General features: G+C 33.2%; 1 protein-coding gene across 4 annotated transcripts in view; it reads right to left on the reverse strand.

The window, feature by feature from the left end:
- The window catches only part of LOC128192918 (cell adhesion molecule DSCAM-like), a 33,415-nt gene extending 24,985 nt beyond the window's left edge, over positions 1–8,430 (reverse strand). For all 4 annotated transcript variants that reach the window (XM_052865991.1, XM_052865989.1, XM_052865990.1 and 1 more), the window contains exon 1: positions 7,939–8,430. In XM_052865991.1, the coding sequence (XP_052721951.1) occupies positions 7,939–7,996 (58 nt within the window). In that variant the 5' untranslated portion in view covers positions 7,997–8,430. The remainder of the gene's footprint in view (positions 1–7,938) is intronic.
- Positions 8,431–17,124: the final 8,694 nt, after the last annotated feature.

Raw genomic sequence — 17,124 nt, forward strand, 5'->3', positions numbered from 1 at the left:
TGTAGATTTCTATTAGGTCTTTTGTTTAGCATGCATTTGGAAGCATGAAATTCTATTCTGTGTTTCCGTATAATGCGCCGATTTTTATCTTTTGATTAAATCGAACGAGTTTACAGATAGTTGGAACTAGAGCGCCAACCATCGCCAGTATACCAGTTCCCAAAACTACAAAACATGACATTATAAATAAAGATCTGTTTTTACATTTAGAGATTTTTTTGACGTACTTTATTAATGAAATGCTTGTCCGTATGAATTTGATGCTTCCTATAACAACATTGAAAACTGTATGGAAATTGACAAACGAGTTTTTGTTTTGGGATGAAATTGTTTCGAACATTTCCTGTAATTTAGACGAACAAACTACCAATTCATTTGTATTAAATATAATTGATTTATGATTTATTTATTTTTTGGCAGATTGGTGGTTTGTTTTGAATTCTGTAGAAATCACCAAGGAAGGTTTCGAACTAAAGCAATGAAAAAGTGCTTGTGTCCAGCATAAAAGTGTTTTATCTTTATAAATGCGGATAACCGATCCTATTCTTGTATAAACGATATTAACAATAAAATATGTTCAAACCAATGTGGATCTAATATTTTTTAATACGGCTGGACGGTCATGGCCATTTTTAGACCATATCAGTCTCCTTGGCAGAAGAGCTTTGTATGACGAGGTATGAAAATATTCAAATCTAAAATTTTAGGATACTAAACTACTCTCTACTAAATAAAAGTTGATAGTTTAAGAAATCATGTCTAAAATTTTAAGGTAGGTCTGATGGTTAATTTGTTTACCACCCAGCCTGCTTAAATGAAAAACGACGAAATGAACGTGTTCGAATTAAGACCACGTAAAGACATGCTTCAGCATAAAAAGAATTTTGGTTAAGCAAAAAAGATACACTGCAGGTGCACGGCTATGTCGTGGACACAACACATCAGAGTAGTTAATCCAATTACTTTTATTATTGACACTATAAATAAGTTAATGGGTTTGTATGAAGTGTGCCTCGAGCTCATCACGAAAATTACCTCTACGGCCCGCAATTAATTCCATGCTGAAATATCGACTATTTAATGACGTAATTTTGAGGGACGACCAGATCTCCGACGGAGTTTCTGTGTTACACGGCTCCAGGACCGGCGACCAAATGTAGTTTTGTTGTAGTCCTCTGTCGGGTATTTTATCAACGGTTAAACCCGGATTTTTGGTGAATAAACAAACCAAAAAGTGCACGAAACTATGATTTTATATTGGTAACAACTGGAAAAGTCGGAAATCTGTTGTTATTTTCTTATGATTTCAGTTGGGGGCCTTTATTCAACTAAACTCATAAAAATTTTGCGTAATCAATTTAGAAATGACAACAAAAAAATCTATCATAATTGGAAAACCTATTAGTTTTGTATCTTTTTTTTTCAATATTTTGAACTGTTCGATTAGCTAGAAAACAGCCATTTTGTCTGCCCCCTGGGCCATTTATACAATCTAAGAAAAACAACATGCAGGTTCAAGTGTTATTTCTGCGCCATTGTATTTCTACAATGGAACCAATGATTTTCTTTCACTTTGTACGTTTAGAAATACAAATCGAGCATTGATGGCACTACCACAAAATTGACATTACAAATTTATTAAAAGTAAAAAGCCAGAACAACATGCGTATTGACCGCTGATGTTGAGTCATGGTCCCAGGGGATACATAATATCGTTTTTAAACGGATTGTCAGTGATAATGATACTACCAGATGCCCATGTGTGGGGTGCATAGATATTGGTTCTATCAGCCTGCCATGCAAAATTCAACGTTTATCAATTTAATCTAGGGGTCGGTTTACTTTCCTTATAAGTTGCACATTTATAGCGTAACGGTGATTTTTTGGTTTTATTGAATTCCGAACGTTTGGCCTAAAGCTACCGTTCATCTCTCGCAACTTTCATTCAGAGTATGACTTTCATCCTTTGATCAAGTCGAATCGAAATAAGTCTTTTTAACGGGCTGTCTTTTAATTAGTCTTTGATTTGCTATTTCTTAGTCCCTGGGACCTCCTTTCACTACATTACATATATTTTTGCATTTTAGTTAAAAGCAAGGTAACGAATGTTCTGGAATTGAAAGTAAAGGATACCGGTTTATCAAAATACCTGTATATGCGTGTAGTTCATTTTGGAACTTAGTAGTCATTGTATAATAATTAAGGAACTCTTAAAAAATATGTACTCACATTTGTTGATATCATTGATACGTTTGTTACTTTAATGACAGTTAAATTTTTCTTACAAAAATGTTGATTATTAACACAATATAGGTAACCAACCTCTCTCTCTCTCTCTCTCTCTCTCTCTCTCTCTCTCTCTCTCTCTCTCTCTCTCTCTCTCTCTCTCTCTCTCTCTCTCTCTCTGTTATGTAATGATTATTTTTTTCTAATCCTTAATTCTTAATCCGATCGATAATATTACAGACACCTGATTAATAGGATTTCTGCATCCCAAAATCAAATAACTTCTAGACAGGCCCGATGGTTTAGACTCCTTTGGGTATCTTCAATCTTGTAGATAAATTGGATAATGACTTGAATAATTAAATTTTATGTGTTCTTATACCAAATGAATTCTGATTAGCCATAGCTTTTTAGGTAATACTGATAATGATTAATATAGCTCCGATATAAGAAATAAAGAGATTGTTTATGTACTACAACAAAGCCTAACTTCAAGGTCACAAGGTGTCGTTACATAATTACACCCGTAGAGGGCCATCTATAGTAGTGCTCGGTTATAGCGAAGCGCCACAGTGCGCTCTGATTACGATGCGATAGATCTGGGTAAAAAAATTGTTTAATGTACAGTTTATCTTATGAAGTAAATTGCATTTTTGATTTCATTTTTTTTTGGTACACAAATTGTTAAATAAATAGAAAAATAATCAATAACAAAAATTAAACAAAGAACAAAAATGAATCACTTGAAAACGTATGGACATTTTTTTTTCATTTATCTTTATTAAATATTGGTGATTTATTTTATTAAAAAAATAGCAATAATTTCAATTAAAAAAATTCGGGGAATGCTGTTTACAATAAAAATAACACTTAGTAAATATTTTGTAAAAGTAATTGTTTAATATAAGTTAAGATTCTTATTTTCCGTTGTGCGCCCTGTATTCATTTGTCATGGTGACTCTTCGGATTGAGCCTCACAGTAGCATGCATTAATCTTTAATTATCTAATAAGTATTATTATTCTTCTTAACTGATTTAAAACTAAAACTTTAGACGAATTTTAACTGTACAATTTATTAGTTTACAAAGAAGCCCTATTTGAATCAAGGGGCGAAATGACTGATCATTTTGTCAATTTGATTTTTGCCCCCACTTTGATGGTGATAGTTGTTTAAATTTAATCCTTTCATTATGATTATGTGAGAGATATTTCAAAGGATCTATAAAAAAGACAAAGAGACTTCTATAATTGTTAGAGGTCTCCTTGGAGTCGCAGAGCAACTGCAAACAAATTATAAATATACATACTTTCTCCATTAACTAGGTGTTTTAAATTATTTCACAAAAATTAGCAATGTGATGTCAGAAGATGACTGGCCTCAAAGTCGATGCCATTAAAATTCACTTTGAAGTTAACATTTCAGATTCAGTCGTCCTTTTTCTAAAGCCATACTCTATTTGACATGTTACTTTTTGTGGTTCAACATAACCCAAATTACTTAAATCGATTAACTATTTCATTCAATTTTATCATTAAAGTTCTAAAAAGAAATTATTGCATTTTCCATCAGTATCACCGCAATTTATTATTAACACAATTTGGCGTTGCCAACCATTCTAAAAGTTATTTTCGTTTAGTTCATTTTTTTTAATCTAAATACTGGGAATCATAATTGTAATTTAACGGATATCAAAATTAATAAATTTCAAAAAGCTATGTTAACCTTCTGTATTTCAAAATGTTAGCATAGTTATTTCAAATAAACTTAGTTTACAAAATCTAAAACTCTTATGTTTGGGCTCCTCTCAATGAAAAAAAAAAACAACATAAAAAGCCACAAGTTTAAAATACATGTAAAATCACATTTATAAGTTCACCTTTCAAAGAAACAATGCACGCTGATATTTATTAATTTGTTACAGTGATTCTTTTAACTTTTTTAACTTCATACAAAGGCATATGGTAACATTACTACTATTCAATAGAACTCATTGATAGATTGACATTAATTAGAAGAGAGCTTCCATTAATTATTTGAGAATGGATTAGGGGAAGAAAATGAAATTTTCTAAGCGCTGTGTTCAAGCTTTCCTTCTTTAAAAGTTCAATCTGAGATGCAATGCACGCGCAGTCATGCAATATCAGCACGCGCCGCCGGCTATGATGGCGATGTTAATGGAATAGAATTTCGTCTCTCGGGTAAACCCTGAATTGTCGCAATCCAAGAGTCGCTGTGCTTAACGTTGCAAAAAGAAACATTTTATTGCGTTTGAATCTTCCGAGAACCATTTATCTGACGACGACTTTTACCATCTTTTAACAAAGAATGTCCATTCCATAAGTAACACCTTGGTGTCCAATGAATCCTTACGTGTTCTTTGCATACAAGTACTTTTATAGTAAAAAAGGCACGATTTACTAATGTTTGAGTTAATTCTTTATTTTCGTTCTGAGATTCCATGTATCGACCAAACGAACGAACCATTGTTCTATTCCTTAATGTTATTGAAGATGAAAAAATTGTATATTGACAGAATACCCGACTCATTAAAAGCACTTTCCTAGAAGGAAAATTATGAGCCACATCTTTGTCAATTTCGGAAGCAGGTATTTTCTTTGCACAGGAAACGGGGCTCTTCAGCAGGAGGAAACACCAAAGGATGAAGTTGACATTGTACTGCATTACCGCACGTGGCCAAACTTTAACTCTGCTTAATCTGAGCCAATCAATGCCGTTAACGTTCTCCTGTAAATTTACTTATGCAAATAAAATGTCCAAATCAATGGAACATTTCTATGGGTGTTATGAGGCTTTAAACGGTGTTATATTACTCTGAAGAAAAGGCTTCCGCATCGATTGTAAAGAAGTTTCAAACTCTTTCAAGTAAAGATTCATTTTGTATCGTAAGAAATCGATAGGAAAAAGAAAGATGAGAAATTAAGGCATAGAAATTTAATTTTGTCTTGAATTCACTTACTGTTGCGGATAACTTTAATGTTGCATGAGAGAGAAGGAGGGGGAAGGGTGCTTCAATAATGTATAGCTCTCCAGAATTTCACCCACATGCATTTGATCTTTTATCATTTTATTTTAACGGTACTGAAATATTGCGCTAAAAACACAAACAGACAAGCAAGCCTTTGTATTTAACTTTAATCGACCACTGGTGCACATTCATAATATACACGGTCAATGTTTATAAGAAAAAAAAAGATATTTATAGATTTTAGATTAATAGGTGCAGTAGTTCATCGTCATTAAATTATCCTTTTTTGTGTTGTCACCACCTAAAAATATTTTCTGTTAATCATTATACCGAGATTTGATTTTATAAACCACTCAAAATAAAAGGTACATCTTCTGTGCATCTGATATTTATAAACACTGAACTCAATCATGAATTTCATTAATAAAACAGAAAAAATAAAGATCCTTATGAAATGATCAATACTGGATGAATACATTGCATAATACAATCCATGATATTTATGTTCACCTGCAACCTGCAATTTGCAATAACAAATTACAATGCAGTTTATCAAACCGCCTAACCGGATTTATGCATGATTTATAGGATGATACTAAATCGCAGTTGGAAAAAAGGTGTATTCGATCGGGTTCTTTACCATATGGGCGACAGGTGGCATGTCGAACCCGAGTCCAATAGGGTTATTATCACTTGAGTGTCTAAACTTTACAACGTCTTCCTAATCAATACAAAGTATGTTTAATTAGTCTGATCAAAATGTAAATAACTGTAAATAATGCCAAATTATTTATCGATAGACATGAACATTACAATGAAAGTGCGAAGGTTAAACTGACTGTGAGAGCAAGAAACTGAGATAGTTAATATGGTTCGACGAAGAAATGAATGGCTATGTTTATACGGAAAGGTTCCTTTATTTGACAGAATCTAATCTTATCCCAAGAAAATGTTTAAAGTAGATGTCAAATAGATATAACAATCACATGCAAACATGAACCGGCGTTATACTTGACTATATTTCGCCAAAGGTTCTTGTTCAGAAATTTCATTAAATATTTTTTAAAACCTTGATAATGAAATTCAGAATCGTTTGGTTCTATTGTCAGTAAAGAGGGCTACAGATGATACAGCGGTTTTTAAATATTTTGTTGATGAAAAGTCTCTTTGTGTACCGTAATGATTATCGCATTCAAATCCTAATTGTATTATGGTTATTGAGAGGCATTTGATTCGAAGTGTTAATAAGGTTTATTAGTTTTCCGTTCAATCTTGCATGATATTAGTGTGTTTTTTAGTCCAGATTAGAACATTAACTTTAGAAGCACCTTAACGCAACAAAGACAGTTTAATTTTTTGTGTCCTCAAATATCCATCTCAAGTGAACACAAACATTTGATCTTTGTGTGATCAACTGTGCACATTATTAGAGCAAAGTGTATGAAACCTCTGCCGTCGAATTTTATTTTATAGCTGGTACCACTTAGTTAAACTAAATTCAGAAGTCACATAAGTTTCGACCACGGCTTTTTTCCAAATTGCTATTGTTATATCGCCCTATCAAAAGAAACATGAAAGAAAAATTAGACATACAGTACTGTCCGTTTAATTAGCGCACTTTTCTACCGGTACTAAAGGATAGAACATGCTTAGTTTAAAATTTCCATTGATGCTAAATAGTTTAATTTATACAGTACATTAAAAAAAAACCCAGCAAAATGGAATGCTAGCGAAACTCCTGCATAAACCCCCATTCATGAATTTCCTTACAAGGGTCTGGTATATATAATCTCGAATGCTTTTTTATTCTATCAGATGCAAATTGATAATAAATTGCGCACTTCAACGCCGTGCTATTGATAATGGCCTTCATTGAAAATGGCAGTCATTAAAGCAAAAATAGAGAGTCCTGCAAATCTTTCTATTTGTTATCTAGTTCGTAACTCGCCTATAAATCGCACAGGTAGGGGACTTGTTCCTCCCTAGAGATTAAAATCTTTTCAAATTTTAGGTATTTACCTCAAATTACGACAATTTTAACGTCTCGTCCTTGCGATGAACCGTTTATAAACAATCAAAGGTATTCAAATTCTTCTTCATAATCAGCGTTAGAACTGAGGCTGTGGCTCTGCAGTACACCGGGTTCATTATTCTTTAACTAAGGAACGGTTAACAAAAGCCCGTGTTTGCTGTACTTCTAAACATGCCCGACTATAGCCCAGAGACAGGGAAATGTGTTGCATTATTTAACATCTCCATGAGCAGAATATTAATGAAAACAATACTAGTCCCCAGATGAAAGCTCTGTGGTGATAATGACCAGATGCACCAAAAGGGTTCTTATTGCTCGTAATTATTCGACGAAATATATAGAATTTATCGTACGATGTACGAGGCGAAAATGGATTGACAGTACTTTCGTCGGATTAGGCAAATATAGTGTAATTGTACTGTCACAGATGCTGATGCTGAAGCCAGTGACAATGAAGGAAATGGATTGGATACGGTTAAACTAAGATAGAGTAAATGTAACTTTATACTTATCAGAGAAAAGATTTCAATTCTGGGTGAAAACGTGTTGCCATCTGATTTTTCTCGATGACAATGCGACATGATTGCTCACGGTAATGGATACATCTGTACATTTCATCTCTCTGAAGTTTAACCCGCGGTAATTGCAGCAGCAGATCTTTAATAATTAATTATAAAAACACATTTACTTACCTTTTAAAGAACCAAATAAAAAAGCCAGCACTAAAACAGGTCGGAGCAGCCTTAACATCGTGCAGAATCCACCGCCTCCGATCTTTCACATGGTTAAAGTGACAGAACGTGGTCCACTATAGCTCTGGGACCCCAGTCCAGATTCCAAAGCATCCTAGGCTCACTGTCCTCAGTCAAAGCTGACTCCTGTCGCACCGTGCGCTCATTCAATAAAGATTATTTCTTACACAGGTAATTCGTCTTGGCAATATCGGAGATCAATGCAAAAAGAAATAACCACGCAATGTACCTTTTGACCAGAGAGTCCTGTTGTATTTAGCGCTTGTTGTAAATAGTATAGGATCTATCTCACTTTATGTTGGCACACATTAAAAAAAAGATTTCACAGCAAAGTTTTTCCCCTGCTAGTCCGACCTGAACTGTTCGTCTCCATTGCTATCCATGCTTACTCAGGTGACGCATCATAACCGTCCCTGAAATCCGAACAGAGCCGCTTCTACCATACCGCGTGTACAGGCAGTAGAAATCAATAGGCCCGTTACAACCCTTTTTTTTAACGGAAGACCGGCCCAGTCCAATTGTGGAGCTGATGTCGGGCGGTGCTATCGTCCAAGACCCTTTTACAGACCGACTGTCAAATTATGGCATAATTCTAAATGTTAATAACCCTGGGTATTGTAAAAGGTCTTTATTATTATTATTTGGGGCGTTCACAAAGCTTATGTATGCAAGACTCTGCTGGAAGTATTTATTGCTAGTTAAGGTCTTTAAAAGAAGAGAAAACTGATCGGCCCAAAATTCGTAATCAAATAATGAAAGACGACGCGCGCGTGCCACATTATACAGGCATATGTTAAAATTAATTGAAATTGATATGTATTTAAAAATATGAATTCAGTCTAATTTACACGAAATTGCCAAACTTTCATTTGGGTTGTCATATTTCAAACGAATTTTTTTTATGAGTGTCTGCGTGTAAAAACTACATTTTTGATTTTCAAGAATATTATAATAAAATATCGATTTTCATATTAAAATACAAAATTTCAATTAAAAAATCATAAAGGATCGTTTGGGGAATAGATTTTCAAACCCGTAAAACGATAGTGTTCATGCGTTAGATTGCATTAAGTAAAACTATCTAGTGAATTGCGATTCCTGTGTTCGCACCTATAACAGTACTCGGCGCTAATTACGTATAAAATATGCAGTGCAAATAGACAGAATTAACAGAAAACACAAGGTCAAGTGAAGGTTACCACGTAACTTTTTCTTTGTACGCGTGCAATACCACATTTTCTTGGCTCCTCAGTTCAATGCAATTGGGAATAAGGTAGATGTCATTCTTTTTATTTTAACATTTCATCAACCGTCTGGACCGACTTTGTTTTCAGCATCCGTATTTTATGGGAAACAGGAATAAGTGCATTTTTATAACAATTTTATAAGTATGAATATCAAGACAATTCAAGTTAGTAATTTCCTTATCTACTAAGATCTTTGCTTCGGATTAACACTAAATTAAAAAGTTCTTCATTAGCTTCAAATCATTACCAAGAATATAGCAGATATTAACCCTACTGGTATTTATCTGCACTGTTTACCAATCTGAAATTGCTATCATTAGCAATGCATGCCTTGCTCATTGCTTTGTTGACTGAAAGCGAGCAGTTTGTTAACCTTAGCAAGCAATATTGCTGAAGTGTCTAAATAGCAGCCAGGACATGTATGATGCAACATCTTTTGTAGTATTGGGGACCAACATCACTATACTGCACTTTGCCTTTTTTTTTTGGTGACTTGTAGGATGAACATTTTATAAATAATGTTTGATTTCGAAAATATTTTTTGTACTTCTGTACCAATATTACATATAGAAGTAACTTTTTTAAAACGATCAAAATACACAAATAATTGTGAAAGTGTGAAATGATTTTGTTCGGTGTCATCAACCCCTCCCCTTATTGTAAACCGTAAATGGCAATTTAAAGCCCTGCTCGGAAAATGGGTTTAAATCTCTACTTTAGACTACTGTCTATTATCTATAACATTGTTATTGAATATTTATTATAAAAGGTTTTGTTGCAGCAATATTGGGGAATATTTGACCTAAAAATTATGAAATACCTGCCATGATATTTAATAATGACCAGGAAAGTTTAATCAAACAGTGCCTTATATTTCTCCCCTGAATTTGTTTATTTTCAAACACCTCCCATGAGCTTAAGTGGCGGCTTTTAATTTCATCAGCATTTTATAGCAAATATTCCTTTTAAATTAATTGTTTATAGATCTGAAACTGTCTTGACTATCAATAACTTACATTAAAAGTCGATAGAAGAGCATTATCGACAGGCTAGCCTGCATAACGTATTGTTGGGCGTGAGGTTGTTTTGGAATCTTGTATAAGCCTCACCATTGTGATGTAAATTATCAGGACATAAAGATTCTTTTGATAATATTTGATTATCTCTGTGTTAAAAGATTCTGTCGATATAACATCAGACCTAACAAAATAAACTTGATTTCTCTCACGGGGTCTAGAGGATATTAAAAGAATGAAGTATTAAGTTATGTCTCATAATATTAATGGACTTTATAATCGAAATGGACGGTTTTTTTCCAATTTCTGTTCACGTAATAACTCATGGGTTACTCTGGTGGTTCTTTGGAGGCCCCTTGAATGTGTAAATCAAGCTGGGGTATTTCATTGAATAGATAATTAATCATGTAAGACGGAGCCCTACCACATTGTAATTTACCAAATCCCCCATACTGATTTATGCAGGAGCAGTCGGGACAAACAATAAGGTGCTTATATATTTTGGACAGAGCAATAAAATAAGGCTTATCCATGGATTTGCCAAACGAATATATCGTATAATTGAAAAAACAGATTCTTTAGGAAAAACTCATCTTCGCAAAATCGAGTCTTGTGTCTACTCTCCATACACAATCTTTAGGGTGAGGAAACAACCAATAAGCCTTGATGTCTCGAAGATGGAAAAGACCGTGCCTGTCCGTCTTTGGAAGCCTTGGTTTCGAGTTTGCTTATTACCTCTTTTGGTCTGATGAAAATACAGAGCCAAATTGGTGCAAAATATCTTATGGATATTTTGGACTAAAAGGTCTCTGAACAACCGAGAACCATGTAGTAGTTGTTACAATAATCGACCTGGCGTGTTGCACGTGTTTGCTGGGATCTACAAGGTCGCATCTGTTTTTTCTCCATGTCGCTCACTGACAATAGTGACACCGTTGTATTGAGTCTTACCAGTATCACGGGACCTTAAATCGGATACAAGAAAGTGCGCCTGGAAAGGTCCTGTTTTTACAATAGAGAATTCGCTCTGACACTTGACAGCACGCGTGTGGATGTAAGGCAACAACAGAGCTGGCGGTGACGCGCAGGTTTCTCTAGGATTTCCTTTGAGGTTCACCCTCTTCGACAATCATAAAAATGCACCTCCTTTGAAATTTAATAGCATAAAGATTGGGCCGACATGATAATGGTGATCGATTTGTGACCCAATATGGGGAAATAATTATTTTAATTCAATGTCACTGAAGCAATGTAATGAACGTGTATTTATAAGGCTTTATTTTTATTTAAACTTATCGTTTGTAAAATAAACGTTTAAGAAATTTAATGCTCTACGGACTCTCCTTGCTTGACAAAGACCGAATTTCACTGATGAAAGAGACTAAAGAGTATTTTCAGAATGATGTCAAATGCATTAAATGGAGAATTAAATTAACACCAAACTGGGAAAATCAACAGTCTGGGGCTTTATAACGTCCCTGCTTTCCTTTGCAATTTGTATTTGAAAATAATATTAATAAAGTGTAACGGCATGTTGAATTTTGGTGTTTGTCTGTTTGCTTCGCTTTGTTTGGGCCAACATAAGGTCACTCAAACTGTTTAAAGTAAATGTTCATTATTATTATTACCAACACCTTTAATGCCGTCTCTTTAAGAGCTTAATGTTTATTTATTATGTATGAGGGATCTAACCTTATTTAAGACAGAGGGAGCGCGTTCCCATCTTTGTCCCCGACACGAAAGTGTGCTGGACCCTGAGATACACGTTGCGCGGTTTTCCCACGAGTAATCGCACGCGCTTTCCACGCGACTATATAGTTTTGTCATCGATTTTAAGTCAGCATTCGTCAAAACATATTTTTATGACATGAGACGTGCCGTGTTCTTATTTGAATTCCATGAATGGTGATTATTCGTAACACCAGTAAAACATGAAAAGAAGACATTTTCATGTGTGGGAAATTTGTCACAGGATCATATAATGAATTGCTCAGAAAACATTCAATACATTTGCAACAAATTTCCAAACTTCTCGCATAACCTTGTGTTCAACAGATTTACATTTTTTCTTTACAAATTACCGCCATAATACAAAAATGGTCATAGTATTCAATTATGCAACGAACATATATTTCTACATTTGTACATGTTATAACATAATTTACCAAGTTTGGTAATTGAACATATATTTCTAGTACATCATCGTATATAAATACATATCTTCATGTAATAATAACATAATTTGCCAAGTTTGGTTATTACAAGGATAGTTAGCTAAACATGTAACTTTGCCAACCAATATATATATATATATATATATATATATATATATATATATATATATATATATATATATATATATATATATATATATATATATATGCAACATTCATAGACGGTTAAACTGTTTCCTTAATTAGAAAATGACTGTTATACTTATGTGTGCATTAGATCTGCTATGGATCAACCATGCGTAAAACTATAACAAATGGTCTGAAGAACAAGTTCATCATAAGGTTTTGATAACATGATATTCTACAGCAAGCATACAGTACTTGCTAGGGTCGAATACGTTGGTACATGTCTCATGACTTGAGCTTTGCTGACAACGTTTTAGAATACTAGTATTTGCCCAAATTACAAAAGACTTAAGTACTAGTATTTGTTGAACGAATCGATGTGTTCTTAACATAAAAATGTTAAAAATTTGATCTTAAAGAGTCTTGAGTTTTTTAGGTGAGGGTGGCACTTCATGTCAAGATCTAGTAAATGAAGGGAGTCAATGAAATTTGACATACAATTTTTCCAAATGATGCTTTATTATAATAGCTCGGTTAAATTAGGTCTATCTGAGCTCAATTAAAACTGTTAAAGATTGTGATTTGAACTACCAGTTTCAATGAGATGTGAAGAAACAGTGACAAAAATCAGAGTTTTTTTGTCCGACAATTGAAATATATGCAAGATTAGGATGTTCTTGGTCTATTCTTTGGAAAAATATTAAGTTGAACATATGACATTGTATTGATCTGGATAACTATCTATAGGAATGTAAAAAAAAATGTCTCATTTGCTACATGCATGTACATGTGATTCCTATACAGATAAAAAAAAACAAGGAAAAGATTTCTCAAATTAATTACACTGTATTACGTAATAATGAATTCAGCACCAAAAATTTAGTCCAAACTCATTTACTAGATATTGACCTTAAATTTAAAAGTGTCTGAAATAGCAGTTACTACTTCTAGATTTTGAAGAAAAATTAAAATGATAAAAATAATACAGTTAGTTGAAAAACCCCAAGCAAAATTATCGTATTTGATATTGTGTTTTACAAAATAAATATCTCAAAAAATGTTATTAATGTTGTAAAGATATTTGTGCAAAGTGTACATCAAATTATGCTCTTGTCCATTAGTTTGCTAATTATCTAGAAACTGGTATGTACGAGAATATATGCATAATGCACGTGTATAACACGAAGGGGAGTTATTCCGATCACATTTTTATGATAATTGTGCATTTCTTCGTAGGTGTTTGTTAATATCATTGTAATTCAGGGTCAGTGATTAACATAAAACAAACTAACCCGAAATCATTCACGTGGAGAGGAGTAAAGAAAGAAATGATGAAATAATTATTCCATTCCTCTGATGCATTGCTTCATTTAACATTTATACGCCTGATCAGAAGCAACTTTTGCATACAAGTGAATTGTTTACATTGCTATCAGAAAAAGCTCCTCATTTCAAATTCCAGGATGTTACTAGTATATTTAATACTAGTATGAGGACACATCTTGATGCATGTATGAACATTGTCATCAATGTTGTTTTATCCAGAACGCTTTACGTACATCCTTTTTACTTTCAATATGTGTAAAAGTGTAATTTTTCACAATGCATATATCAAGAATCTTTTTAAACTAAGAAAAAACTAAATAGATGTGTTATTAGGCAGGAAAGAATTGCGTCAGTTTGAACAAATGTATGTAATGGACCTAAAAAAGAGTGAATGAAAATAAAAACCCAGAATGGCAGAATGTCAACACAACAATATGGATAAACAGAAAAAAAGCCCGATAGATTTCTCTGTTGACTGTCGTCGTAAAAATTGAAATCGTTAATCTCCTGGGAGGAAAGATAGAAATCTTGAATTAAGCATAACAAAATTGAGAGCAATTATTAGAACAAAGAAACCAACGTTCAATAATTCCTATACTATCAATAATTCAGTCTCACTTCCTCTTTGGAGCTTTTCATCAACAACGGAGACTGTTTAAGTCAAAAGGCAAAAGGAACTCTAGGGAACGATTTAACCATTTTGCGGGATCTTTGATCTAATTTGCGAAAAAGGTTATTAAGATCTTTATTCACGAGTAAATAAATGTAAGGTGATTGTTTGTTTAATTATCGAAATGGGCTAATGAAGGAGCCACTTAGAGGAGCCGTTCATGTGCGTTGCTCTGAATGGAATGTGTCGTTGCCGATCTTTGCAGCATGGTTAGGGCCAATACGTCCTCAATGCTATCGGCGTTGCAACTTAACTATTGGCCGGATGTTTATAAAACCCTGGGTTCCTCATATTTATTTCTCTTTATTTAATGTTTCCAATCCAACTATCAGATACTGGGATATATTGATTATTTCATGATTTTTTTTATTGTGTGAGTGCAAACACTGCACACTGCTAACGTTAATATAATCTATATTCAGAACCCTATTGTTTACGAGTTAATATTTTTGGACTACATGTATCAAGTTTCAAAAATAGAAAAATATTTATATTTCTACTGATTATCATCAATCAGTCAAACATAATTTATTGAAGAAAAAAAAATTAAAACAAAATAAACAACTCCAAACTGTTATCAGATTGAATAATTTATATCTATATCAACATAGCGTTCAATCGAAAAGTGAGAAAAATGAAATCAAGTTAATTTATAAAACAACTTGATTCGACATGTTAAATCTTCGCATAAGAGGCGCAAATGATATTGAAAATTAATAGTATGCCAAACAGCTTTAGATGGTAGTCAACATAATGCAAAACACAGATAACATACTATATGTAGTTATAGTACAATATGAAATGACTGTCTCAGGATTCATTGTGTTGATCATGATGGCATAATGCAATACCAATTAACAGAAAGTCATACAAGTTGCTGTTAACTATAAATACATATACCGAGTGGTTTAATGAAATAATTATGAAAAGTTCCCACTATGACATGTTTACTTTCGTCAAATACAAATATAAATATGTCTCTAGGAGTTATTGACACCCCTTAAAGTCCTGTATTAGTCATAGTGGAAGCTCGATTCCTGGTAAATAACACACGTACCACAAACCATTATCGATGCTAGCTTGTCCTGTGCAGCCTCAGTCGCCTTGTGGGTAAGGCTTATCGATCTCCCTTGCAGGTGGTAGTCAGAATCAATCAGTTTTGAAAAGTAAATTGTCAAATCGGTTTATTTAGGCGGCGAGTATACGTTAATTGAAACAAAAAGGAGGTAACAAAGTTATAAATTTTTCTTATGGATGTATTAAACATATCTATTGGTAGCTCTTGTTTGGTGTCGTTTCAATGATATTTTATGAGGTGAAAATGTGTCTTTATTCTATTGACCGATATATATTTCTGCATCAATGTAAAATTTTACAAAATATACGGAGTTTAGAATGTTTTGTCATTATTCTTCAATGACATTCTAAAATTCCATGACAGTATCTTACTTTAAAATTCACAAAAAACATATAAATTCTCCATGCTTCAATTTACGGGGATAAAATATTAATGTACGTTTCCCCCCCCCCCCCCAAAAAAAAAAAAATTAATTGCCTCCACTCCCTCTTAAAACCTTATTGAAATGCTGTCCATTGTTTATCTAATGTTCTACATACATTATGCACCCTGCTCTAATACTGTTCATATTATGGTTTTGTGCAACACACACATTTCATAAGAAGTCACATATATAAAATCTGTATGGTCTTTTGGTGAAGGTTCAAATTCCAAGCAGAAATTGCAAACAAAATGCTACAAACAAATGAAATACATGTTTTTGGCTATCTCCGAGCGGTGCCCTGGTCACTGATCATGACTACGCCACAAACTTATTCAACTGCAAAACAAGAACACAGTTATGTGTTTTATTCATGGTTTATTTGATCAATCCAAACATCTTTCCTGTACTCAGGAAGAAAGAAAAAACAGTGACAAATGCATACATATTGAGCGATTATCTGTATGGCATATGACAAACTACTGAAAGGAAGAATATGAGGTAAGAATGTAGGAATGTTCTGTAATCAATAAATAACAAATAAAAACCAAATCATGGTTTCAAAATAAACATATTAAAATAATGACAAGTGTGTTGATTTGGTCAAGCTACACACGAGGACGTGTACTTTCGTTTCAGCAAACAATTGAAAAAAATATTAATAATAATTGTTTGCAAACTTATGTATTACATATTAAAAGAAATATTTTAATTTAACATATGCATGTACAAGTAATTGAAATGATTTTCGACACAAACCATGTTTAATACGGATCAAGAGAGCTATAATAGTCAAAATCAAAGATGATTGAGAAAAATACGTGTAGTGACTTTAATTTTAATATGCAGTGGGGTTGATATAATCATGTTAAACTTGGTCTGATATTTCAACATCTCAAATGTGTATTTTCTATACATTTGCTATTTTATTGAAAAAATTGGTTCAGATTTAACAATTTGACCATGTTGACTTCAAAATTCACAAATAAGTCTGACAATAACTTTTCACAAATTATATTTACTCCAACATTGCATGTACGTGTAAATATTAGGTCGTCTTTACAGAAA

Source organism: Crassostrea angulata, chromosome 7, assembly GCF_025612915.1.
Source record: "Crassostrea angulata isolate pt1a10 chromosome 7, ASM2561291v2, whole genome shotgun sequence".
Classification (NCBI taxonomy): Eukaryota; Metazoa; Mollusca; class Bivalvia; order Ostreida; family Ostreidae; genus Magallana; species Magallana angulata.